Source organism: Talpa europaea (assembly GCF_964194135.1).
Source record: "Talpa europaea genome assembly, chromosome: 9".
Classification (NCBI taxonomy): domain Eukaryota; kingdom Metazoa; phylum Chordata; class Mammalia; order Eulipotyphla; family Talpidae; genus Talpa; species Talpa europaea.
In genome coordinates, this window is record NC_140076.1 from 15,993,135 (window position 1) to 16,020,573 (window position 27,439).

The 27,439-nt window shown below is 51.0% G+C and overlaps 1 protein-coding gene across 1 annotated transcript; it reads left to right on the forward strand.

The window, feature by feature from the left end:
- Positions 1-7,711: 7,711 nt before the first annotated feature.
- On the forward strand, positions 7,712-26,278 carry SMPDL3B (sphingomyelin phosphodiesterase acid like 3B; the record flags this gene model as incomplete). The annotated part of the gene is made up of 8 exons (XM_084242732.1): positions 7,712-7,772; positions 14,891-15,104; positions 17,277-17,374; positions 19,889-20,032; positions 21,237-21,409; positions 22,418-22,598; positions 22,676-22,809; positions 25,826-26,278. The coding sequence occupies 8 exons, from the start codon at positions 7,712-7,714 to the stop codon at positions 26,198-26,200; spliced, it is 1,380 nt and encodes a 459-aa protein (XP_084098858.1). The 3' UTR covers positions 26,201-26,278.
- Positions 26,279-27,439: the final 1,161 nt, after the last annotated feature.

A 27,439-nucleotide genomic window follows, 5' to 3' on the forward strand; every position in this document is an offset into this window, starting at 1 on the left:
TAGTACACAGAGCTGCTTGATAAATATTCATTGACTGAGTGAAGGCCAAAGAGCAATATGTCTTTTCTTCTGAGTGACTAGACTTGGTGTTAACAAGTCTTTTAGGGCCTCCCTGGTGGTGCAAGGGGTTGAGCACAGCACTGTGAAGCTATCTGCAGCCTCTGCAGCATGATTTTGATCCACAGCTGGCCAGGGAGCAGCCCACATGGCGCAGTAGACCTCTCCTATCACGCCACCCACTGCTCCCCTCAGCAGCGTATTTCAGTATATCTGCCTGTTCTGTTCCCCACTCTTTCTGGTGAATCCTCTCATTCCCCTGCACCTCTGGTTTACACCCCAGTTCTTGTATGCATAAATAAATAAAACTTTTTAAAAAGATTTATTTATTTATTTATTTATTTATTTATTTATACAAGAACCGGGTTATAGGCCAGATGTGTGGGCAGGTGTGTGAGTGAGAGAGGATTCACCAGAGACAGAGTGGGGAGCAGAACGGGCAGATCTACTGAAATACACTGCTGAGGGGTGCAGCGGGCTAGTCAGGAGAGGTCTGCTGCACCATGTAGGCTGCTCCCTGGCTGGGGATTGAACTTGTGCTACAATGGCTGCGGACAGCTTCGCAGGTTGTGTCTTAACCCCTTGTGCCCCCAGGGAGGCCCCAAAACACCTCAGATTTTGGTTAATATCCCAGAAGCCCCACCACCACTAATGCATTAGGAATCATTGTGCAAGTAGAAAAAGGAATCTCCAGGCTTTTGTGCAAGTTAGAAAATGGAGTCTATCATGACTATGTTCTTGACCTTCTTGGACTAAGCCCTCTGTGGACTTGAGCTCAAGCCACAATCTGCAGGCAGAAATGAGCAAAGTTTGTACCTGAAAGCTGCCCATTCTCACGCCTCTGAAGACTTTGCTACCAAGGTGTCTGTTTTATATGCACTGCCAAAGTCTGAAATGATTACAGCAAAGAGAGAGAGAGAGAGAGAGAGAGAGAGAGAAATTTGCCTCTTATCAGCTTTTATACCACACACTTATGCGTTAAGAGTCAGGGGTTTTTCTGGAGATATTAGTTGCCAAGAGCGAAGTAAACATTCTATGTAAGAGAGACTATTGTACTTAAGAAGGTAAAGTCCCAACCATTCAGATTTCTCTGCCTTACTTACCTCTTCTAGCAACCCCAGTACAGACACATGCAGCAAGCCAGGCAGGGCCCTGAAAGGAGCCACTCTCTTTTAGGTATCAGGTTCCTGGGAGAGGGCTGAGAGGGTGCTGACATCCCCTTGTTCCTCTGACTGTATCTGTCAGGGATGGAGGCATGTTTTCTGACTCACACAAAGGTCTGGTGATCCCTTTTTCTACTTGCACAATGATTACTAATGGGTGAGTGGCTTCTGGGACATTAACCACAAAATGAGTTGTTTAAAACAAATCCCCTCCAGGGGGCTCCCTGGTGGCACAAGGGGTTAAGTCTCAGCACTCCAAAGCTATTGGCAGCCACTGCAGCAGGAGTTTGATCCCCAGCCAGGGAGCTGACCCACATGGCGCAACAGACCTCTCCTGTCTCACCTGCTGCTCCTCTTTAGCACTGTATTTCAGTCAATCTACCTGCTCTGCTCCCCACTCTGTTTCTGGTGAATCCTTTCACCCCCAGGACCTCTGGCCTGTACATCAGTTCTTGTATGCCCAAACAGATAAATCTTTTTTTTTTTTTAAGATTTATTTATTTTTATACAAGAACTGAGGTACAGGCCAGATGTGCGGGAGGGTGAGAGGATTCACCAGAGACAGAGCAGGGAACAGAACAGGCAGACTGACGAAATACACTGCTGAGGGGAGCACCAGGCGCGACAGCAGAGGTCTGCAGCGCCATGTGGGACCCTTGCCGGCTGGCCGGGATCAAACCAGTGCTGCAGAGGCTGTGGACAGCTTCACAGCGTGGCGCTCAACCGTCTGCGCCACCAGAGGAGGCCCCTCAAACAGATAAATCTTTAAAAAATAAAACAAATCCCTCCATTCAGTCAAAAACGTAGTGGAACCCTAGCAGTGCCCAAATGGTTTTATCATGAGCACCTAGGCCCCTCAGAGCTCTGACCCTTGTTCTAGTTTCTAGCCTGGACATTGCAGACTCCTTGCTCAGTCATCAGGGAGTAGATTGCCCTCCCTCCCCCAGCCCCCTGGGTTGCTGCCGTGCATACCTCCATGTGCCCTAGATAAGCCAGGCCATAGCCTCAGAACCAAGGAGACTCACACTGCCTTGCGCTCATGATTTTTGTTAAATCAACAGCAACTGGTCTCTGAGCCCTCTTCTTTGGGACCAGAAGAAAATTCAGTATTAGTGGTTATTTTAAAGGTAAAAGGTGAAGATTTTATGTCATCTGAAGAAATCAGAGAATCTTAGAGGTTATCTTGGTACTGTTCTCCTTGGGGTGACCCCAGACATGGATCAGTCTTTGATCTTTAGTTGAGTGTGGGTGCTGCTGATATGTGTACTGGCTGCCTCATTCCATCCTGCAACAGGTTCTGCTACAACTCTGACCCTAGAGGCTTTGGTGGGCCAGGAGCCTTGTTGATTCATTTATGTAATATCCTTCTGCTGACTGTAAGCTCCAAGGGAACAAAAGCTTTGCTTTGTTTATCCTTGTGTACCTAGGGCCCAAAAGGTAATAAACATCCAGTATTTATTGAACCCAAGTAAATGTCCAAGGACTTCATTTATGTCTGAAACCTGCCCCTTTATGGAGATAGTCCGCGTACCTTTGGAACTTGGCAACCTCTGTCTGCTGGCCTAACTGGGCTAGTCTCTCCTTTCCTGTTGGTGCTGCTTCTCCTTCCCTCCTGCGATCCCTTCTAGGAGGTCAGAGGACAAAAGCCTGGAGGTGGCTGTCTTCAGAAGCTGTGTCTGTCCACTCTGCCAAATCCTTAAGGGAAGGGATCTCTGCTATCTGCTTAGAACAGGGTTTAAAAAATATACAGTGAGAACCTGAATGAACGCCTCAACTAATTCTCCAGCCACAGACTATTTATTCCCCCCCAACACACACACCAAGCACACACACTACAAGCTATTCACTTCCCAGTGTAGACTTCATCACTTTTTTTTTTTAAAGATTTATTTATTTATGCATACAAGAACTGGGGTACAGGCCAGAGATTTGGGGGGGAGGTGAGAGGATTCACCAGAGACAGAGTGGGGAACAGAACAGGCAGATTGACTGAAATACACTGCTGAGGGGAGCAGCAGGTGAGACAGGAGAGGTCTGTTGCGCCATGTGTGTCACCTCCCTGGCCGGGGATCAAAATTGTGCTATAGTGGCTGCGGGTAGCTTCATAGTGCTGTGTCTTAACCCCTTGCGCCACCAGGGAGGCCCCCTTCATCACTTTTCACCAGGACTCTTTGGTCTCAGCCTCCTGCAGATCTCCCTAAAACTCCATCTTCCACAATGTTTCCTGCCATCTTTCTAAGATATTAATTGAATTGTCTCTCTTCCCTAATTAAGATTCTTCCATGGCTTCCACAGCTTTCATTTTAAGCTCTTTAAACAGCTGAGCATGGTCTGTTTCCTGCCTGCTTCCCCAGCTCAGCACCCCAAACCTCAGCATTACTCAACACAAATCCCTGGGATGTTTTAACATCTCTGTCTTATTGGGTGTTTTGCCCCTTCTTCTGGGACATCCTCTTCCCTGTATTGCCCCTTCTCCTGGTTCTTACCTGCACATTACACTGGTGGAGCAATCATCCAATTTTGTGCCTCATGCTGCAAGGCAGGAAGGACACAAGACCACCTGAGAAGTCTTCTTGCCAAAAACCAAACAAATCAAACCTGAATGTCATCAAGCCTCTAGATCTAACTACCAGTTGATAGAAAATACAGGGGAAGTGGCATGCAGTTATGACATCCGATTTTTCAGAAATCAGCTTATTATGAATCATCGGCAAAGAAATAGTAGACAAAATCAAGTCTCTCCCCCTTTAAGAAGGGGAATAGGGCCTTCCTGGTGGTGCAAAGTGTTAAGCACAGCACTATGAAGCAATCTGCAACCTCTGGAGCACAAGTTCAATCCTTGGCCAGCCAGGGAGCAACCCACATGCCGCAGCAGTCTTCTCCTGTCTCGCCCATGGCTCCTGTCTAGCCAGCTGCTCCCCTCAGCAGTGTATTTCAGTCTATCTACCTGTTCTGCTCCCCACTCTGTCTCTGGTGAATCCTCTCACCTTTCCGCCCCCCCCCCTCTGGTCTCTACCCTGGTTCTTGTATGCATAAATAAATAAATCTTAAGACTTATTTATTTATGCATACAAGAACTGGGGTACAGGCCAGAGGTACAGGGGTTGAGAGGATTCTCCAGAGACAGAGTGGGGAATAGTAAAGGGGCGCTGAGTGAAATCTGAAATACACTGCTGAGGGGAGCAGCGGGTGAGACAGGAGAGGCCTGCTGCGCCATGTGGGTCAGCTCCCTGGCTGGCCAGGAATCAAACTCGTGCTTCACAGTGCTGTCCTTCCTCTTGCGCCACCAGGGAGACCCAAGAAAGGAAGTAATGTTAATATAAATCTGGGGGACAAGGTGGAGAACAGAGTTAAATTTTATTAGCTAAAAAGTGGCCTAGGGGCAAAGAAATATGGACTTGGCTGAAGTTCACTGGTTAATAACTGGCAGTTCATACATGAAGGAATATGAAGAGGCTTTTCTTTAGACAATTGTAGTTTTGAATTTCTCTTGGTGTGTTAGGGAGAAAGGATGTCCTGAGCTAATCCCATGCAGGCTTTGTGGACCCCACCCCCACTCCAGACCAAAGCCATCAAGACATTGGGAAAGACAAATCCAGTCACCACCAAAGGGAAGGTGGCTGGGACCTGAGGGTGGAGTTAAGCAGCCAGGTTGGATATAAAAACCAAACACGTGGGCCTTGGGGGGGCTCGCTGTCACTCGCCTCCTGGCTTCACGGCTCCTGGAGCTCTCAGAGCGCCATTTGGGATTCCTGATCGGCGGATCGGGTAGGACTCATTTAAAACTTTGTCTCCCACTTTCCTCCCTGAGCTGTACATTTCCTCATTTCCCCTTCCCTTGGAAATAAACCTTTATTAACCTTTCGCGTGTGCCTGCAGTAGAGCATTGATAAGTTCCTTTAAGCGCGGGTGAGGACCCACAGTCAGGCACCCCGTTTTGTGTCCGGCCTGCCCTATAACAGTTGCAACCCTGCCTCTGAGCAGCCACCCCTCCCCCCACCCCGCATTCTTAGTCTTTGCGGCCTTGGAGCTCAGTTCAAGGTTGCCTGCTTCTACTTGCTCGGACTGTGTCAGATAAGTTGTGTCTAAAACACAAGCTTCAAAACAAAGTTTTCTCCCCTTTCCCTTATGCGCTTAGGGGCAGAGACTAATTTAACCATTTAGCCTGGGTTTTGATTTTATTATTTTTTTTTAAGATTTATTTATTTGTACATGCACTGGGTACAGTCAGAAGCACGGGAGGGTGAGAGAATTCACCAGAGCCAGAGCGGGGAGCAGAGCAGGCAGAAGTGTAACAGGGTGGTCCCCAGGAAAGGGGGAGGTTCCCTGCCCCACCCAAGGGAGGGTGGAGCTGAGCAGGAAGAGGAGAAGCTGCAGAAGAGACTGAGGAAGGAAGCAGGATGGAGCCAGAAGGAGACCTGGAGGAGGCGCATGGAGCCTAGAGACACGTGAAGAAACTGCGCTTGTCTTTTGGTCTTGGACTGGGGTGAGACCCGTGGGGAGGTGACCATGGCAGCTTTTATCTTGATGTTGATTTTGCTCTTTTCCTTCCGCGCTTGTCTGGTTGTTTCTGACCCTTTTCTGTGGGTCCCCACTGGAAGATGCTTTAGACTTGTGGCAGGCTTTGGGGCCTTGTTCTGGGCCGATCCCATATGGATGGAGTTTTACCCACGAGGGGACGGGTAACTTTGGGTGCTTGATTTAGAAACTAAATTCTTTGCCTTTCCTGTATTGTTTCCTAATTGTATTAAAGTTCCTTCCCATTAAAGTCTCATGTTTTGTGTTGATGCGGCGGATGGCAAAACCCTACATAAAATAGGCAGGTTTGCGGGGTTTGGGCTGCCCCTCTCCCTGTCCTATAACAGATTGACCAAAGCACACTGCTAAGGGGAGCAGCGGGTGGCAGGAGAAGTCTGCACGCCATGTCGCCCCCTCTCCGGGGGCCGGGGATTGAACAGGCGCTGCAGATTTTCACAGCCCAGTGCTCAACCGCTGCGCCACCAGGGGAGGCCCTGGGTTTCAGTTTCAGTAGCAAGGAATTACTTTTATTTTTCAGATTCGGTCTATCATTTTGTTGGGAAATGAGTCCTTATCTTTTAGAGATCTACACTAAAGTGTTTATGGGCAAAATAACATATTCTCTGGAATTTGCTTTAAAGTAGTTCAGGGGGCTTGGGATTGGGGGTACATATGAAGTAAAATTGGCCACAAATTCATAATTGCCATAGCTGGGGGATGGGTCCTGGGGGTTCATTATACTAGTCTCTCTCTTTTTTTTTTAAAGATTTATTTATACATACAAGAACTGGGGTACAGGCCAGAGGTGTGGGGAGGTAAGAGGATTCACCAGAGACAGAGTGGGGAACAGAACAGGCAGACTGACTAAAATACACTGTTGAGGGGAACAGCAGGTGAGACAGCAGAGGTCTGCTGCGCCATGTGGGCAGCTTCCTGGTGGGGGATTGAACTCGTGCTTCAGTGGCTGCAGATAGCTTCATAGGTTGCATATTAACACATTGCGCCACCCCGGAGGACCCATTATACCATTCTTTTTACTACTGTTTCTGTTTGAAAATTTCTTTTTTTTTTTTTTAAGATTTGTTTATAGATGCATACAAGAACTGGGCTACAGGCCAGAGGTTCAGGGGGTGAGAAGATTCACCAGAGACAGAGCGGGGAACAGAACAGGCAGACTGACTGAAGGACACTGCTGAGGGGAGCGGCGGGTGAGACAGGAGAGGTCTGCTGCGCCATGTGGGTTTCTCCCTGGCCAGGCATCGAACTCACGCTGCTGTGGCTGCGGATAGCTTCATAGGTTGCATCTCAACCCCTTGTGCCACAAGGGAAGCCCCACTGTTTGACAATTTCAACCGTAAAAGAATTTAAGCCTCTGTTCCCTCCTCCACGAAGCCCTCTCTTTTTCCTCAGTCTGAGTTAAGAGTGCTCTGAGCTAGTCCAGCTGCCTAACATGCTTTACTGGTTATGTGGACCAGGGTTTACTGCTTCCTCTTGAAGGCAGGGGCTGGCCTCCCTGGTGGCACAAGGGATTAGGCTTCAGCACTATGAAGCCATAGTGCTTCATCTGTGGTCAAGCTGTTCTATTTCTAACTACAGTTATGTTGCATTGAGGGTAAAGACCAATCATTTTACACAGGCTTGTTCTGCAAGGGCGGGGCAATGGGAAAACTCCAAGAGCAGATGACATTGTCTGTGATGGGGTTGGGTGGATTCCTGAACAGTCACTGGCTGTGCTGCCAGGCTCTTAGGAACTAGTAGAACAGGTTCTTCTTTCTACTTCAGAGTCCAAGACCTGGCTGGTGCATCTTCTTGGGCAAAGCCAGCTCACACCCTGCTGGGCAAAGGCCAGGGGAACCAGATGACTTGGAAAACTGGGCACAGGAGGTAACAGGATGGAAAGTTCTGCTCAGTCACAGAAACTGGCGTGAACAGCATCTGGAAACCCCAAGACTCCTGGCAGGTGGATCTCAAGGATGAGGCTGCTCAGGTCGCTGATTTTCCTGGCTCACCTTGTAGCCGCCAGGACTGAGACAGGTAGGGGCTGCGAATGGCCGTGATGTCTTTGTTTTGTATGTGAGCTCAGGATTGGGAGGCTGCTCAGAGAAAGCGGAAAGGGCTGCTAAAAATAGCAAGGCAGGGAACTAGGGCAGGGAGTAAAGGCACATCTCTAAGGGAAAGAGCCGACATTTGTTTATTGATTTATTTATGATGGGCCAGGCTTGTCTTACGTGCTTGACATATGCAGTCCTTTTAAAACTGGTTTGACAAATGAAAGAAAAAAAATAAAAACCCCGTTTGATTTCTCCCATGTAAAGTAGGTCCTGTTGCCACTACACCACCATACCTGTATTGTCCATAAGGAAAAGGAGACTCAGGGGAGACAGCACTTGCCCAAGATCACAGCTAGGAAGTGGCAGGACAGTCTGTTTTCATCATGCCCTGTAATGGATCCTCTGGGGATGGTGGGTTTTATTTACTTTTTTTTTTCTTCAACATATAGGGATGTATAACCTATACTGTAAAAGCAAAATTAAATGAAAGAATTCCACAGCACCTACGAGTTTTTTTTCAAAATCTGGGTCTCTTCCTTTAAGTGCAGGAAACTGTGGGACGCCCAAATAGACAGCAGCCATGCTTTGCATAAAACGGTGGGGTTTCTACCTCGACCTTCCTTAGGCAAGACTGGATGGGGTGCCAGCCTGCCGGGTTGGTCTCTCTCCTCCCACACCACCCTCTGCCACAAGGCACTCACCCTACAGCTTCTAACTGCAGAGAAACAGACTGGTTCCTTTCAGCCTAGGGAGATGAGCTGTGGAGAGAGGGCAATTCGCGCAGTTGACACAAGGGGTCAGTACATGTTGGTTTTTAACAAATGAACCCTGTTTTGGAGGTGGAATTACAAGGGAAGGCTGTGGGGTTATTGCTTGGCCTCTAAAGCCAGAGACTGAATGGAGACAAAGTGGCTCTGTGTTGTGGGTTGTGCAGAATAACGAGCAAGTCATGGAACGGATGTAGTTTTGGAGTTGATGGGTTTAGAGAGCGGGGTCCTTGGGGGTTCACTCTGGGAAAGGTTTCACCAGAGCTCCCCTTTCAGCAGCATGCAGCGAGATTCCCAGGTGAGTTTCTCCAGGAGAAAGAGACGTTAGTTATATTTAAAGTGCAGGTTTATTAGGGAAAGGGAACAGAAGAATAAAGGACACTTGCATAGACACAAGTGGGCAGAAAGAGCTGCACCTTTGCGGGCGGGGGCAATGGGAGAAGGTGGGGGGGTGCGGGGGGAGTGTTTGGTTCTATCCTCTTCCTTTGGTGGGGAGGGGCTCCTCTTTGTGAGTGGTTAGATGTTGCTGATATTGGACAGCTATGCAGAATCAGAGATTCCACAATGGGCCAATCTCCATATCTTTACCCTCAGGTCTGTGCTCCTGACCCTCCCTACAGCAGCCTGATCCCTGCTTGGGTCTTCTACCTTGCCGATAAGGCACTGGCGCCTAAGGATCTTGATTGCTATAGCTGGTTAATGGTCATGGTAATCCCCTCTACCCCACCTCCTTGTGTAAGTCAGGTTCTATCTTGCTATGCCTCCTTCAGGTTTTCTGTTCTTTCCTCCATCAGAATAACAGGGCATTAGAAGTGGCAGTGTTAGGGGGAAAGGATGTCCTGAGCTAATTCCATGCAGGCTTTGTGGACCCCACCCCCACTCCAGACCAAAACCATCAAGATATCGGGAAAGACAAATCCCGTCCTCACCAGGGTGAGGACCCAGAGTCAGGCAACCCGTTTTGTATCAGGGCTGCCCTGTAACAGCAGGACCTTCAGAAAACCTTTAGGCAATATTTGCCTCTCATACTGGAGCAAACAGGGCAGGAGGAGAGGGAGGCTTCTAAATTTCAACAAGACCCCCAGTGAGACATCTGCAGAGTAATGTTTGAGAAGCTCTGTGCAGAGAGTAAAGGGCTGAAGTGCCCAATACCATGCCCTCTGGTGTCACCCCAAGTGAGTAATCTGGGGAGCCGGGAGTAATCTCCAGAGATAAACTGGTGTGCTGGGATTCTTCTGGGCAAGCACTTTCTCTTTCACTATTTTTATTTGATGTTCACAAAGAGAAGGTCAGACAGGAAACACCTTCAGGTTCAGTGAGGCTACCTGGCCTATGCAGAGTCCCACAGCCAACATACAGAGGAGCCTGGATTAGAAACCAAATAACCCACTTCCCCTAGGGGGGGTCCTTGTGCCCACCCCCTTTTTCATGACACGATAATGAGAGCTTAATTTCTCACTAATTTCACAGAAGCCTGTTATTCTTCTTATGGGTAATGTTCTAAGTATAAACGCCAACTTCTGGAGGCTCTGAATCAATATTCCATCCCAGCTCTGGAGGCAGGAGGTATGGGTTTGAGACCCATTTCCTTATCTGTGAAATGGGCTTAAGAATCACACTACACAGAAAATGGCCTCAAGGATAAAATGAATAAACTTGTAATCCCTGTGATCCCCTCCAATGTTGAGGAGCCTGGGGGCCAAGGGTGTGAAGCCCCTGCTGGAGGGGTCTGTAAGGTTCTTTCCACTATCTTGGCCTCTCCTGGAGTCAGGTCTGGGACGCACATATACGCACATGCACACACGTCACTAGGAAATGCCAGCGAGGCTGGAAGGAGATTCAGTGGTTAGCTTGGACTTATAGGAAGAGACAAATCAACAGCTGACACTTGAGCCTCAATTAGCTAACAAGGAATTTCTGAAATGGAGAAATTCCCATCTGACCTACTCATTGACTATTTTAAGGGCTGATGTCAAAGAGGCAGAACTGCTATTTGTTTGTGGTTAATTGAGAAAGAGACTGCTTGCGACAGGGAGTGGTCTCTACCACAGTGTTCAAAGGACCAAGGACCACAGACCAGAGACCAAAGCAAAGGACTTCGGACTGCATCAGGCCTGGCCAGCCTGGACGTGACTCACTGTAGCGGTGCAGGGGCTTGGGGCTTCGGCTGCCATTTTGTCACCTAAACAGGGTCAAAGTGGTCTGGCCAGTTAGGAACAGGAGCCCAACCCTTAAGCCCTTCAAAAAAAACCAGAGTACAAAGCTGGATCACACTGGGAAAGTTATGCATCACGAGGGATGTCCAGAATGCCCAGGGGGCTGAGCACCATGCATAACGTGTGCATCAGGAGTTATGTCCAGAATGCCCAGGGAGCTGAGGAATGGTGCATAACACATACTCCCGACTTATACATCATGAGGTATGACCGGGAATGCCCGGGGGGCCGAGGACCAATGTATGACAAAGGACCCCAGAAGTTGATCAGTGGAGCGGCATGTTGATAAGATTAGAACCATGGCTGGGGATTAGGGTGTGTCATCAAGTAGATTAGAAGTGCCTGGAGGGCAGACTCACAATCCCTAATCTTCTACACCCTTCCCCTTTCTTTTATCTCCTTAATCTCCTTACAACCAATTACGTGTAAATAAAAGGGCCAGGATCTTGCTCTTCAGCAGCATCCTGCATTATGTAGCCTGCCCCATGCCTCCCGTTTGTCAGTGTGGTGTTGTCCAACACAACAGGAAATCCCACTCACTCTGCCCATTTAGAGCTGAAGTGAGTTTCTTTCCTCTAGCTTAGCCCCTGTAGAAATCATTTTACATATATTAATGATCATGGTTTATGTGAGAAGTTTGAATTTCTGCCATTATAAATAAAGTCTCTTAGTTTGGGTAAAAAATTAGAATGCAGGCATAGACTGTCTCAAAAAAGACATCTAAAATTAAAAAGCACTGAGCCTCCCTGGTGGTGCAAGGGGCTAAGAAACAACCTATGCAGCAATCTGCAGCCTCTGCAGCACAAGTTCAATCCCTAGCCAGGGAGCTAAACCACATGGCACAGCAGACCTCTCCTGTCTTGCCCGGTGCTCCTCTTGTTGTAGAGCAACCCCGATACAAAACGGGGTGCCTGACTGTGGGTCCTTACCCGCGCGCTTAAAGGGACTTACCAATGCTCTACTGCAGGCACACGCAAAAGGTTAATAAAAGTTTTATTTACAAGGGAAGGGGAAATGAAGAAATGTACAGCTCAAGGAGAAAAGTGGGAGACAAAGTTTTAAATGAGTCCTACCCGATCTGCCGATCAGGAATCCCAAAATGGCGCTCTGAGAGCTGGCCGCAAGCCAGGAGCCATGAAGCCAGGAGGTGAGCGATAGCGAGCCCCTCAAGGCCCACGTGTTTGGTTTTTATATCCAACCTGGCTGCCCAACTCCACCCTCAGGTCCCAGCCAACCTCCCTTTGGTGGTGATGGGATTTGTCTTTCCCAATGTCTTGATGGCTTTAGTCTGGAGTGGGGGTGGGGTCCACAAAGCCTGTATGGGATTAACTCAGGACATCATTTCCCCCTAACACTCTCAGCAGTGTATTTCAGTCAGTCTGCCTGTTCTGTTTCCCACTCTGTCTCTGATGAATCTTCTCACCCCCCTGCATCTCTGGTCTGTACCCCAGTTCTTATATGCATAAATAAATATTAAAAAATATAATTAAAAAGCACTAATTTTACCTCATTAGCAATCACATCTCTCTGGGAGAGCTTCAGGAGCCATAGCACCCCCAGCACTTCCCATGTGGTCCCAGGAAAGCTGATCTCTTTGTTGTAGAGCAACCCCGATACAAAACGGGGTGCCTGACTGTGGGTCCTCACCCGTGCGCTTAAAAGGACTTATTAATGCTCTACTGCAGGCACACGTGAAAGGTTAATAAAAGGTTTATTTACAAGGGAAGGGGAAATGAGGAAATGTACAGCTCAGGGAGAAAAGCGGGAGACAAAGTTTTAAATGAGTCCTACCCAATCCGCCGATCAGGAATCCCAAAATGGCGCTCTGAGAGCTGGCCGCGAGCCAGGAGCGGTGAAGCCGGGAGGCGAGCGATTGCGAGCCAGAGAGCCCAAGGCCCACGTGTTTGGTTTTTTATATCCAACCTGGCTGCCCAACTCCACCCTCAGGTCCCAGCCACCCTCCCCTTGGTGGTGATGGGATTTGTCTTCCCCAATGTCCTGATGGTTTTAGTCTGGAGTGGGGGTGGAGTCCACAAAGCCTGTATGGGATTAGCTCAGGACATCACTTCCCCCTAACATCTTGACCTTCGTTAGATTCTTTATCTGTAAAATGGGGATAATGAACAGTGCCTCCAAGGCTGGGTTGAAGAGGCTGCATAGGGCCTAAAAGAGTAATCCTCTCAGTCATTTGCACCTAGTGTGAGCAAAGAGTTGAGCCTGTCCTGAGACCAGATTTAGACCAGATGTTCAGAAGCATCTGAGGAAAATGTCAGGGAGTGAGGATCAAGGATGGGACTTGACAGGCAGGCCTGTCCTAGAGTCACACTGAATGTTCTATGGCTTGAGTGTCACCCTGGCTATTAAATTCTAAAAGCAACAGAAGAATCCAGGCCCGGGTCCAGAGTCCTGGAGGGGAGGGGAAGGTTGACTGTTGGCTCTGAGTGACGCAAGAAAAGGAAGAAGTGACAAAAATAGTGCAGAATGAGGAAATCCCAGCCCCCAACCTTGTCTGAGCCAGAAAGCCAGGATTTAGGGCAGAAGCTACACCTGTGAAGCTCTCCATCAAGAAATCCCATTGAACTTATAGCAGGCGGTGCTGGGTACAGATGATAACTTTGTTCCACATAGCTTATGTAGGGGAGCAAAACCTACCGCCCTAAAATATGTCTTTTTAGCAAAAGGTTGATTTCATGGGAGGGGCCCTCAAGCTGGGTGGAGGTTACTTTTGAAAAGCACCTTGATTGTACCAAGAAGACCCGATTTTCTCTTTTGTCCCTGGAGAAGGCAGAACTGAAATCTGCACACCTATGTTTACTGTACTTTCTTTGGTAAACTCCCTCACTGGCCTCCCTTGTCTTAGCTGAGTTATTTGTTTATTTATTTTTTTAAAAGATCACTTTTTAAAAAGATTTATTTATCCATATAAGATCTAGGGTACAGGCCAGAGGTGCGGGGGTGGGTTGGGGTGGGGATTGAGAGGATTCACCAGAGACAGAGTGGGAAACAGAACAGGCGAATCTACTGAAATAAACTGCTGAGGGGAGCAGCAGGCGAGACATGTGGGTAGCTCCCTGGATAGGGATGGAACTCACGCTGCAGTGGCTGCTGATAGCTTCATAGTGCTGCACCTTAACCCCTTGCGCCACCAGGGAGGCCCAGCTGAGCCTTTTAAATGGCATCTGCAGCCACGTGGCCAAGTAATTCAGCTGTGCTGGTCCCGCCCATGTCGGAGGTATTCATGTTATTTTTAAACATTTTTGGCCTTTTCCTCATCAATCTGTCTGATGCTTGTTTGATTATTTGCCAGTTTAGAAGGACCAAGAGGGCTACAAGATGATTTCCTTTACACCCTGACACTACTGTGCATTCTCTTCTCTGTATCACACCAAGAGGTTTTTGGCATTTCAGGCTCCCTTGATTTAGAGCTGAGTCTCGATTTTGGTCAACCTCCATGGCAAACAGGACCACTCCCAGCTGCCAGCTTGCACCTAGAAGCACTGACAAACACACCCACATGAGGAATTCAGCCCCACCTGACATTATGTCCCTTCTTCTCTGGCCCGACACTCCATTTCCACAAATATTCCCTAGGTTTTTGCTGGGACAAGGTCTTATAGTTCATTTGGTGTGTAAGCCTTTTCTTCTCAGGTCAGATAATATATGTATTTCCCTGGAACATGATAAGATGTGGCTCCAGTTGTGGGCTCAGAGAGGTGAAGCAACTCATGGAAGGTCACACAGCTAGTATGTGACTCTAGAGCCCCAGCACTTAACCTCAATACTCTTCCCTTTGCTTTAAAACAAGCATTCTGCTTTGAACTCCAAAAGGGTTCGTGGGGTCACACAGCCCAGTCCCTCATGTTGCTGCCTGGGTGAGGAGATGCAAAGAACCTTGTCGAAGATCACAGGCCAGGAACGGAGCAGAGTCTGTTCTCTGCTCTGCTCTGTTCCACGGACAAAGCCAGACCCATGGCCCTTTTCTCTGTGCCCTGGGGTCAGAGAAAACATCCTCTCACCTGTGCAGCACCCCCTCCCCAGCTCAGGGCTGCCCCAGACGTCTTCCCCTACCAGGCTCACAGGAGGCCCAGCATTGAGGGAGGGCTTTGTTTCCCCTGCAGGGAAGTTCTGGCACATCTCTGACCTGCACCTTGACCCCAACTACAATGCATCCGGAGCCCCCCTCCGGGTGTGCCCATCAGCCGGCTCCCAGCCAGTGCCCAACGCAGGCCCCTGGGGTGATTACCTCTGCGATTCTCCCTGGGTCCTCATCAACTCCTCCATCCAGGCCATGAAGGAGATTGAGCCGAAGCCAGACTTCATCCTCTGGACTGGGTGAGAGCAATCGGGATCACAGCTGCCCTTCCCCGGGCCCCTTGTCGCTCACTCAAGGCCCCCCTTCACTCCTGGGGAACTGAAATGAGGGAAACCTGGACTCCCCTTCAAGGAGCTCATAGTCTTGTGGGCGATGCAAACAAGCCCTCTGACCATTACATCCCAGAGAGGAGAGGTCACGGGGGAGGGGAACGTGGTGACTTCATGGGGCACCTGACTTCATCTGCAGGACGGGGGAGGACTTCCTGCAGAAAGTGGCGAAGCAGGGAGCAGGTGAGCAAGGCGGGCTGGGCCTCTGGCTTCTGGCTGCCTCTTCCAACCTCAGTGGACACTTCTGTTTCTATAAGGAAAGATCAAGCCAATGCCCCCAGTGGCTCCTCAGTATGACGTGAGAGTGAGCAGGAATGACACTCGGGCGGGCAGGGGTGGGGCAAGACTGGGCACTCAGGAAATGTGTCTCTGGAGGGGCCTGAGCTTCCCCGGGCCTCAGGGATCTTTCTAAGAAGAGAATGAGCTGCAGGCCATGGCCCTCGACTCTCGCTCCATTGAGGATTCTTGATGTGTGTGTATGGGGGGCGGGGTGGGCTTCTGAATTCTCCGAGGAGGGGCCCTAGGACAAACAGGGGACATTCTGAAAGACTCACAGGAAATTCATGGCCTTTGAACGGAAGCCTGGTTTTCCTGGGAACGCTCTGGGACCTGCAGAGGTCCATGACACTGGATGAGATGGCCTCCAGGCCCCCCAATAATTCTTCAATTTCTAAGAAACTTGACTTCTTGGGGAGAGGAATCCCTTGGAAAGATCACTTGTAGAAAATGAATGTGTTTTCTATCAGACTGAATTAGAGCTTCCAAACTAGGAAGAAAAGTAGAATTTTGTCATGAAGTCTTTGGATTTCTAATCTGTTCCTCAGAAGGACAGGGGTAAAAGGCTCCTCTTGCTGCCCTAATGCGTGTCTCAGAGACACAATAGGAGGTGTGAGCCGCACTGGGTGTGAACCACACTGGTTTCAGATCCTGGCTCCCCATTTTCTAGTCTAGTTGTAGACTCTAGGCAGAATTCTTCACCTTTCTGTGCCTCAATATATATATATTTTTTTTTTGCATAGAAGAACTGGGGTATAGGCCAGCAGTGCAGGGGGTGAGAGGATTCACCAGAGACAGAGTGGGGAGCAGAACAGGCAGATCTACTGAGAAACACTACTGAGGGGAGCAGCGGGCGAGACAGGAGAGGTCTGCTGCGCCGTGTGGGTCACCTCCCTGGCTGGGGATCCAACTCAGGCCATAGAGGTGACAGCTCTGAGACTTAACACCTAGGCCACCCGGGAGGCCCTGTACCTTGATGTCTTTATCTGTCTAAGGGGGCTAATAACAGGCTTATGTGGTAGGGTTATTACAAGGAACAAATTAGTAGGTATGGGTGTGTACATGGAAAGCGCCTGGCAAAGAGCCAGGGTGAGCGCTGGGAGCGGGACAATGCAGGTAAGCTAATTAACGTCCCTGGGCCAGGACTTGGGTGCACCTTCCTCACTTGCCTGGTCCAGCAGAGTCCTCAGGCCTTAGATTGTTCCCAAGCCCCACCTTCCCCTTTCTCCTTCTCTCAAGCATCTCCAAGGTGGGTCCAGGAAGTTGGGTCAAATGGGATTAAATGGTCCTGGCACAGGTCCTGGCACAGGTCCTGGATCTGCTGCAGTGTAAATCTGTACTCTGTGCTCCAAAGTCAGCTTCAGACTCCTTAGAACCCTCCAAGAAAGGATGGACTAAGGCTTTTTCTCTATGCTGAGCTCCTTGGGGGTTTACAGATGAACTGGAATTCTACAGCTCCCCACTCTCAATAAGACTAATATTAACTGTCACCTAACAGCTGCTGTTCTACATTCCAAATATATAATCTCCCCCCTTTGCTGAAGTCTCACAGACACACTGAGTAGGTACTGTTATTATCCCTATTTCAGGTGAGCTGATGGAGGCTCAGAGAGGTTAAATGACCGGCCGGGGACCCACAGCAGGCCAGTGGCACAGCCTGGGTTTGAACTCTGTTCTGCACGAGCCCCAACTCGAGCCTAGCCATCCCCCCGCAGTCCCAGTTCCTTGTCTCAGGGCAGAGCCGTCCCCTCCTCTTCTCTGTGCCTTCCCGAGCTGCCCACCCGAGCTGACTGCGGTGTTTTGCAGGGATGACACCCCTCATGTGCCCGATGAGAACCTGGGAGAGGCAGTGGTGCTGGGAATCGTGGAACGCCTGACCAGGCTCATCAGAGAGGTCTTTCCAGGTAACACTCTCCGTCCCCCACAGCACTTCCTGGCCCCCTCAGTATCAGGCACAGTGGGACAATGGCAGCAAGATCCAGAGGAATGAACTATCCCCTGACAGTGACGGCTGTAGGCCGGGTCCCCAGGGTACTCCACGGCACTCACTTCTTACACTCCAACAACTGCAAGGGACGCGCAGCTTAGCAACCCTGGACACACACAGAACCCCATTAGCAGGAATATCTAAGCTCTCACTGCCTCTGGCCCTGCTGGTGGACACCAGACTCCCATCCCCTCCTCAGGTGTCTGCAGCTATATACCCTGGCATGTGCTGCAGTGTCCCTGGGGTAAGTCTCATGTGGATGTGTGCAAATTCCATGTCCAGCTCTGGCCTGCTGTTGCCACTCATTGCTTTCAAACCATCCCCATGCTGGGACCTCCAGGAGATGCTGGTTTCCTGCCAAGGTGTTGTTTTTGGTGGTTTGAAAGATTTTGGAGCTTGGAGGAGCAAGCAGAACTGTGAGTGATTATGGCAGCAGCCTACGGGACATGACTGGGAGAAGGGATTTGGATGTCTCACCTGTTGGCCCTTGAAAATGTTTTTAAGCAGATTGTGCCCACTGGGGGCTGAATCAGGTTCATAAGCTGCCAGCTAGGGGCCTGAGAAAGCAGCCCCCTCCTTTGAGTTCTTGCAGCTACTTCCTCTAGAGATCTTAGTCATGGGTTGCCAGGACCCAGACATATATAATGCTCATTAAAATAATTAACAGCAGCAGCAGCAATACCTTACGTGTAGAGGGCTAAGTGTCAGGCGCTCCTCCAAGAATACTGTATGCTTCGGTTCATTCGCTGTCATGTGATTCTAGAGAGAGATGCTATTACTATCTCAGTTTTACCATGAGAAATGAGAGCTTTGGAGTCAAGTAAGCTGGTGAACACAAAGGTGGGGATGCAAATCCTAGGTGAGCACCTGCTCTTCTCCATGTCCGCTGTCACTCCAAAAGGGGAGCTGAGCTGCTTTCACCAACCATGTCTGTCCTCGAGGCAACCTCCTTCCCTCAATTTACACAGAGCTGTTTTACACAGAGTTGTGTAGATGCTTCTAGTCTGTGTAACTCAACCCATCTCAGACATGCTTGTCCTTGTTCGTCCTTCCAGCAGAAGTCACTACTTAGGGTCAAATGAGGACATTCTCTCCCTGCCCCCCCACTCTCAATGACAGATATTATCCTCAATTCTAGACAAGGAACCTATGGCTCAAAGCTAGTCAGTTCTCAGGGAGGGAGTCAAACTCAGGTCCAGCTCAGCACACATTCCTCTGTTCCACATGGGCTTCCAGAATAAAAATGAAATAATGGATAAGAAAATGATGGTTTAACATACAAGCATAGATGATAAGATTTTCTAGGTTATAATGCACTTGCATATTTACTGAAAGGCCTAATATCCAAGGTGCCATCAACTGTCAGATGCATCATTATTGTATGTATTGCTAGGGAAAAAATTGCTATCAACTGAAGTATGACGCAGAGTGCTTCCCAGACTCAGTGATAAGACACACCCATTTGCAGAGGTGAGAACAAGGACACCCTTCCTCTTCCTGGTCTCACCCTCCACTTCCTCAGTGGGCCTCCCCTGACCCCCGCCTCATCCACAGCAAGCGGCTCTTCCCTTTGCTGACAACCTCCACACCTCTCCTTACTCAGTACCTGCCAACCCTACTCCACTGCAAGGCCTCTGGAACTTGACCGGGAGCTTGGACACCCCCCCAACCCCTCCCCCGGTCTATGCATCAGCACACACTTGGAACTCAATAAACGCTCATTGAGGGTCTCCCTGGTGGCGCAAGGGGTTAAGCACCGCACTGTGAAGCAATCCACAGCCTCTGCAGCAGCACGAGCTCGATCCCCGGCTGGCCAGGGAGAAACCCACATGGTGAAGCAGATCTCTCCTGCCTCGCCTGCTGCTCCCCTCAGCAGTGTATTTCAGTCAGTCTGACTGTTCTGTTCCCCACTTTGTCTCTGGTGAATCCTCTCACCCCCCACATCTCTGGCTTGTACCCCAGCTCTTGTATGCATAAATAAATAAATCTTTTAAAAAAAATAAATAAATGCTCATTGACTCGAGAAGCAGTGAACTCAGAAGGCCTCCAGGGGTGAACCAGATCCCGTCCCCTAGTCAGGTGGATCTGGAATGAGGAGAACAAGAACACCAAATTGCCAAGTGGCCAATAACAGGTCTCAACATTATTTTGATTTAGCTCTTGCTTTCTCCTTCTTGTCAGCTGAAGTTTCCTTTCTGACTGGGAAACTCTCTGCTGGGGGTGGAGTTAGCAATGGGACTCCCCGCTCTGCACCCCCAGGCCTGAGTAAAGACCCACCAGATCTATAGAGTGTGGTTTCAGCTTCTCTGTGTTTTCCTTACCTGTGCCAGTGCCCCTCCTATTAGCGCTGCTGGCTGGTGGCCAGCTGGAAATGTTGAACTCCACAGAGTGCTTTCTCATACACATTATTGTGTTTCTTTTTCCCACCCAGATACTAAAGTCTATGCTGCTTTGGGAAATCACGACTTTCACCCCAAAAACCAGTTCCCAGCGAACAGCAACAATATCTACAACAGGGTAGCAGAAATGTGGAGACCCTGGCTCAGTAATGAATCCGTTGCTCTCTTCAAAAAAGGTACTATCAGGGCCTCCCCTGGTGGTGCAGGCAGTTGAGCACCGCACTGTGCTCTGCAGTGCCAGTTCGATCCCGGCCTGCCGGGGAGGGTCCCACATGGTGAGCAGACCTCTCCTGTGTCGCCCGCTGCTCCCCTCAGCAGTGTATTTCATCAGTCTGCCTGTTCTGTTCCCCATTCTGTCTCTGGTGAATCCTCTCACCATCCCGTGCATCTGGCCTGTACAAATAAATAAATAAATAAATAAATAAATCTTAAAAAAAAAAAAAAAGGTACTATCACCATTTGCTACTGTAAACACTTCCAGTGTGCCAAAGTCACAAAGGTCACTGATATGATGCCCATTTTATAGATAAGGAGCTGAGGTTTGAAGATACCAAGTCTCTTGGCCTAGGTCACCCAGCTTAGAAGAGGAGTCTCGGCTGATCTTAAGCCCCTGCTGAGGACCCAAAGTGAATATTTATTGAGCACTTACTGAGCGCAGGCCTGCCCTCAGCACAAAACTAGACTTCTTGCAACAGTCCCAGGCAGGGGGCTGTGACCTTCATCAGGGTTTTCCAACCTTGCCACTACTCATATTTTGGGCCATATAGTTCTTGGTGTGGGGAACATCCTGGTGGCATGTACAGTGGCATCCCTGGCCTCTACCCACTACATGCTGATAACACCTGCAGGCGCAATAACCCCAAATGACTCCAGACAAGGTCAAATGTTCCCTGGGGGGTGTGCAGAATCACCTGGTTGAGAACCACAGGTCTGGAGACACAATCTTGCCAAGGTAGCCCTGACCTACTCTTCTATTCCCCCAGGCCCCTGCTGCTGGGGTCCTCACTGACCAAACCCAACCGGAAGCCTGCAACACAGAAATGCAACTGATTTAGTCCATAGGGGCAGAGACCAGAGTGGAAAGGGTTGAAGGTGGACCTTTATCCCTGCTTTAAGCGGGCAAACATCACCTCCTATTATTCCCACTCTACAGATGAGGCAGAGAGAAGTGAAGTAACCGGGTTGCACAGCTGATAAATGAAAGAGCCAGGCAGCCTTGCACTGGAGCCTTTGGTCTTCCCCACGATGCCCCTCCTATGGGGAAGATGGGGGGGGGAGATGCAAGGGAAGGAGAAGTGGGGAGAGTGAAATGGAGGGGGCAGAGGTGCATCTGGTCAGAGGCAGCGGACACTTCAGAGCTTCCCTGGTTGTCTGTCCTAGGTGCCTTTTACTCTGAGAAGCTGTCAGGGCCCGGCAGGGCGGGGCGAATTGTGGTCCTCAACACCAACCTGTACTATAGCAACAACGAGCAGACGGACGGCATGGTCGACCCCGGCTGGCAGTTCCAGTGGCTGGAAGACGTGCTGACCAATGCGTCCCGAGATAAGGAAATGGTAAGGGTGTCTCTCCTTCCCCTCTGGGGCACTTCCTGAGCGATCTCTCACCTCCAAACTCACCCACCCACCTGAGATGACCACCTTCCAGAGGGTCCTTCATCAGCCTGGCAGGGGAGGGAGCTTCTGCTGTCCCCACAACAGCCATGAGGCCGGGACCCCAGAGCCCAGTGAAGATGTGAGGCTCCCGAGGGGTGACGACAGTCCTCAGTCACACAATGAGTAGTAGAGGGGGCTGACTCTAGGAACCCCATCTGCAGACTCCAAGTCCAGTGCTCCGTCCACTCCGTCCAGAGCTGCAGCACACACCGCACACGCTAGACCTCCGGGCCACGCCTTGCCCTGAGATGTGCGAATCTAGTCTGCAGGGCTGGCGGCCAGCAGGACCAGCCCCTCTCTCCTTTGCCTGTGTCCCTACAAGTCCCGGCAGGCCTCAGGGCTGGCGCTTGTGAACACTCACTAGGCATCAGTCGTGCGGCTAAGGGCTTTCACATGGATGATCTCATTTAGCTCACAAACCCCCACCCATTAGATGCTACCCCCAGGGAGAGAACTGAAGCACAGATTGGTGACACAGCTGGTGTCCAAGCTGCAGGATGACTCCAAAGGTCCTGCTCTTCATGGCCTCCCCCGACCATTAATTAGCATGTGCTGCCCAGCCAGGCCAGGGAAGTTGTTGCAGTGTCTGAGATTGCCAAGAGAAGCAGCCTGGGCTCCGCAGGGTCGGGAAGCTTCCAGGAGGGGTTGCCCTGGAAACTGAGAGGATGAGCAGGAGAAAAGGAGGAGGGCACCCCAGGTGGCAGGCACAGCAATGGCACAGACTCGGGTCACGCAGCACATGGTGCATTCTGGGCACAGAAAACACGGAGTCTGCCCGGGAGAGGGAACGGGAGGACTTTGGGGAGCAGGTACATTTGAGCCTATCAGCTTGCCTTTGGGGGGATGGGCAGGTCGGAGAGGTGGAAATGAAGGGGTCTCTGAGCCGCTCCTGGGCACCCTTCCTCATAGGTCTACATCATTGGCCACGTGCCCCCGGGGTTCTTTGAGAAGACGCGGAACAAAGCCTGGTTCCGGGAGAGCTTCAACAAGGAGTACCTGGAAGTGGTCCGCAAGCACCATCGGGTCATTGCAGGGCAGTTCTTCGGGCACCACCACACTGACAGCTTCCGGATGTTCTACGATGACGCAGGTACTCGTCTGGAGGGCCACGGCCAGTCCTGCCCTCCTCTTGCCAGCCTCTCTCAGTGCTGTTGTCTCTCCTGCAAGGTGCCCCCATCAGCGTCATGTTCCTCGCACCTGGGGTCACGCCGTGGAAAACCACGTTGCCTGGAGTGGTCAACGGGGCCAACAATCCAGGCATCCGGGTGTTCCAGTATGACCGAGCCACGCTGGGCCTGCAGGTGAGGAGCCTGGGTCTGCAGGGCCTGAGAGGAGGTTGGAGAGGGAGTCTTCCCTCATGCTTTCCCCATTAACCCGTACTCTCCCGGGGCCTCGGGAAGGTCACTTTATTGCCACCCTTCTAGAGAGAGCTCTGGTGTAGAGCCCTGCAGTCACCTCTACATCCTTCCAAGCCAGGTCAATTCTTCCTCCCCAAATCTCCCTTTGCCCTGGGTTCCAGCCCCTGACCTGCTCTCCCTGCTGTAGCTGATTGGCTACACTCTATAGAAGGGATTCATCTTTCTTTTTCTTTAAGGTTTTATTTTTTGTATGCATGCAAGAACTGGGGTGCAGGCTAGAGGTGGAGGCATGAGCAGATTCACCAGAGACAGAGTGGGGAGCAGAACAAGTGGATCTACTGAAATATACTGCTGAGGGGAGCAGCGGGCGAGACAGGAGAGGTCTGCTGTGCCATGTGGGTCACCTCCCTGGCCAGTGATTGAACTCATGTTGCAGTGGCTGGTGATAGCTTGATAGCACCACCAGGGAGGCCTGAGATTCATCTTTCTAAAGCACTCTCTCTCCTGCTCAAAACCCTTCAATGCTGCCCCCCCACCCCAAAGAAGGCTGGATCTCCTCAATCTGGCACTGAAGACATCCCCCAATAGGACCTCAGGTTTACTGCCCACCCCTTCGATAGAAGCTTCCTAGTTTCCATCTAAAACAGGCTCCTTACTCATCAAGCAGTGTTGCACCTCCTGGGATGTGCTTGTGAGTATTCCTTAATTTAGTCAACAAACTGTATTAGCATCTGCCATGTGCTAAGCTCAGGAGGCTCATAAATGAACAAAAACAAAGCCACTGCTGTCCTGGATCTGCCGATCTTACAGGAGAGAGACGAGGCAGACGATAAGCAAGTTCAGTGTGTAGAGAAATGCGAGGAGGAGGCGGGGTGACAGGTATGGTGCCTGTGCTGTTAGATGGGGTGGGGAATGTCAGTGACAGGTGACACTTGAGTTCTGAGTAAACAGAGGGAGCAAGCCATGGAGCATCTGGGGAAGGCAGAGGGAAAAACAAGTCAAAGGCCCTGGGGTGAGCTTGTGTTTGAGGTCTTCAGGGGTGAGGGACAAGGCCAGATCACCTAGCCATTATGAGTCCAGATGTGGGAGCTTGAAATGAAAGAATGAAATGTTCTGACTTAGAATTTTACAAAATCACCAAGTCTGCTTGCACAGAATAGGCTGTAGGGGACAAGGGCAGAAGCAGGGGCATCAGCTAGAAGGGAACTCCAGTAACTGTTGAGAGATGGCACAGGCCAGGGTGGTAGCAGCAGGGTGATAAAAAGGGCCAGATCCTCTCATTTTGAAGACAGAGCAGACAGGATTTTCTGGGGGACAGGCCAGGGGCTTGAGAGGAAGAGAGGAGCCCAGGGAAACTGGCTTTGGCCTGAGGATGAAGGTGCCATTTCCTAAAATGGAAGGGGAAGCTGGTTTTGGAGAGGAAATCAGAGACTGGTTTGGGACGTGTTGACCTAGGGATATCTAAATGGCATCCAAGTGAAGATGCCGAGGGAGGAGGCATGTTCACGCTGGAGCTTGGGGACGTGGTGGTTATAGAGATTTACTCTGGGAGTGGACGTTCAAGCAGGAATACATGAGACAACCTAGGGCTTTGGTTCCAGAATAAATGCAGAGTGTGAAGAGGCCTGAGGCTTTTTAAGAGCACGGCCTATTCTCCACATGGGCACTCAGAGGGTTTTAGCTAAAGGACTTGTTACAGGGCAACCACGATGTGAAATGGATTGCCTGACTGTGGGGTCCTCACTGTGCACTTAAAAGGGACTAATAAGACTCACCTGTGGGCACACACAGAAAGGTAATAAAGGGTTTATTTACAAAAAAAGGGAAAGGAAGAAATTAATAACTCAGGGAGAAAGAGAGAGAGATAAATTGGTGAGTGGGTCCTACCAGTTCTGCTGAGCTGAACCCCAATAGTAGGCTGAAAGCCAGCAAAAACCGAGACCTCCTAGGCTCACATGTCTGGTTATATACAATACCTGACAGCTTAACTCCACCCTTAGTTTCCAGCATGATGACATTATGGGGTTTGTAGTCCTTGGTGTCTTGGATGCTTTGATCTGGAGTGGGGGTGGGGGCCATAAAACCTACTTGTGGAGTTTGTTCAGGACATCCTTTCCCCCCAACACACTCACAGGCTGAAACCCCCCATCCTACCCTCAGCATGCTCAACATCCTTCTCAGGGAGGGAGCTGGACAGATCTGGGGTGAATCTTGACTCCACCAATTATGAGCTCTGGGAGTGCTCCATGTTCTATCACTTCATCTGAGATGGGAGGAACAATACCTGGCCAAGTTGGGGCTGGGGGACTAGATGAAATATGTAGTGTGCATAGCCTGAAGTTGCACTAGCTGCTCTTACCTCTCCTAGTGCCCTAGCAGGTCAGTCATCTTAACTGGAGATAAAGCCTGGGCAGATCGGCTGGTGAATCCTCTCACCCCCTGCACCTCTGTCCTGTACCCCAGTTCTTGTATGCATAAATAAACACATCTTTAAAAACAAACAAACAAAACTTGGGCAGATGGGCCCTTCCACATTCTAGCCCTTAAGATGTACCTGAATGTCAGGGTCTTGCGTCCTAGTCCTTGAATGTTTTTAATCCAGCTGTTCTGCAAATATTTACTGATCATCTTCTGTGTACCTGGGACAGAAACTGCACCGGCCATGGGGTCAACAAACTGGACTCTAACCCCATCTCTGCCACTTGTAGCTTCCTACTCAAACACACGACCTCGCATGCGTCAGTTTCCTCTTCTGTGAAGTGGGGGGTAATAAGCGCAGCTACCTCATCAGATTCAATCAGGTCTGCCACGCCTACGCGGCCGGCCAGCAGCAAAAGCTCAGCAGCCCAGTGGTCCCTATCACGGCTGTACAGAATGGCGGGGGAGGGTGAAAGGTGCAGGCCTGGGGGTGGAGGCCTAAGGCTGCTCACTGACCGCCCACCTCGCGCTCGGTCCCCAGGACATGGTGACGTATTTCGTCAACCTGAGCCAGGCCAACGCGCAGGGGACCCCGCGCTGGGAGCTCGAGTATCGGGTGACAGAGGCCTACGGGGTGCGCGACGCAAGCCCCCGCTCCATGCAGCAGGCGCTGAGCCGGATCTCCAGCGAGCAGGGCGCGCTGCAGCGCTACTACGTCTACAACTCGGTCAGCTACGACCTGCAGGTCTGCGGCGAGGGCTGCCGCGCCGAGCACGTGTGCGCCATGCGCGCCGTGGCCTTCCCCGCCTACGCCGCCTGCCTGCGCGCCCCCGGGGCCGCCCCCGGGGTCCCCGCGCCCCGCCTGGCGCTCCTGCCCGCGGCGCTGCTGGGCCTGCGCGCGCTGCTCGCGCTCTGAGCCGGCCCGGGGAGGCTCCCCGCCTCGGGGATGAAGGAAGCTCTCCGGAGAGCTGGACTTTCCCTCCATTTTCTCCGCGCCCGCAGGGAGGGAACTGGGGTGCGACTGGCGGGTCAGGCAATGAAGCCCCAAATGAAGGGCATTTCTTTCAAGTTTCATTAAAAGACAAAAACAAAAAACCTCACAGTGTTCCTCACTCCTCGTGTTATGGGGCAGCCCCGATATTGAACGGGTTCCTGGCTGTGGGTCCTCACCCGCGCGCTTAAAAGGGACTTATGAATACTCCACTACAGGCACACACAAAAGGTTAATAAAAGGTTTATTTACAAGGGAAAAGGAAATAAGGAAAATGTACAACTCAGGGAGAAAATAGGGAAATAAAGTCTTTAATGCGTCCTACCCGATCCGCCGACCTGGAAACCCAAAGTCTCAGAGCTGGCCGGACGCTGCGAGCTGGCGGAGAGCCAAAATGGGGACCCCCAAAGCCCACGTGTCTGGCTTTATACCCACCTGACTGCTGAACCCCACCCTCAGGTCCCAGCCACCTTCCCTTGGGTGGTGATGGGATTTGGAGTTCCCAGTGTCTTTGGCTTTGGCCTGGGGTGGGGGTGGAGTCCACAAAGCCTGTATGGGATCAGCTTTAGGACAGCCTTTCCCCCTAACACTCTTATTATGCAAACGGTGTTTGAAGCAACTCCCTCGCAGTTGCTGAGTGACCTGCCCCCCTCCAGCCCCCCAAACCCCTGTCCGGATAAACAAGTAAGACGCGCCTCCGGGGGTCGCCCGCGCCGGGCCTGGGCCCTCGGGATCCCCCGGCAAGCGCCCGAACTCGAGCCATTCAGTTTGCAAAGTTACGCAATCAGGGGTCAGAAAGGGCTTTTCTACTGTTGTGCAAAAAAAGCTGAGGTGAGGTCATCCCTGGGCCCTGGCATCTCAAATGCAAAGCGATCAGAGCCTGCTAAGCCGAGGAGAACGCGCTCCGCCGGCCGGGCTGGAGGGGGCGTCCCTGCGCCCCGCAGGGCCTGAGCGCCGGGCGGGCGTCTGGGAGACGCGAGCGCCGCGCGGGAGACCCAGGACGCCCGCGCTCCTCCCCGGACGGGGCGGGACGGCGACCGGGACAGGGAAGTCCCGCCCAGCAGGCCGGGGCCCTGGGCGGCCCCGAGGGCGGTGCCCGCCGTCTTCCTACCGCCGCGACCCCAGGCCCGGGTCCCGGCCGCAGAGGAGACGGCGCGGGCAGAG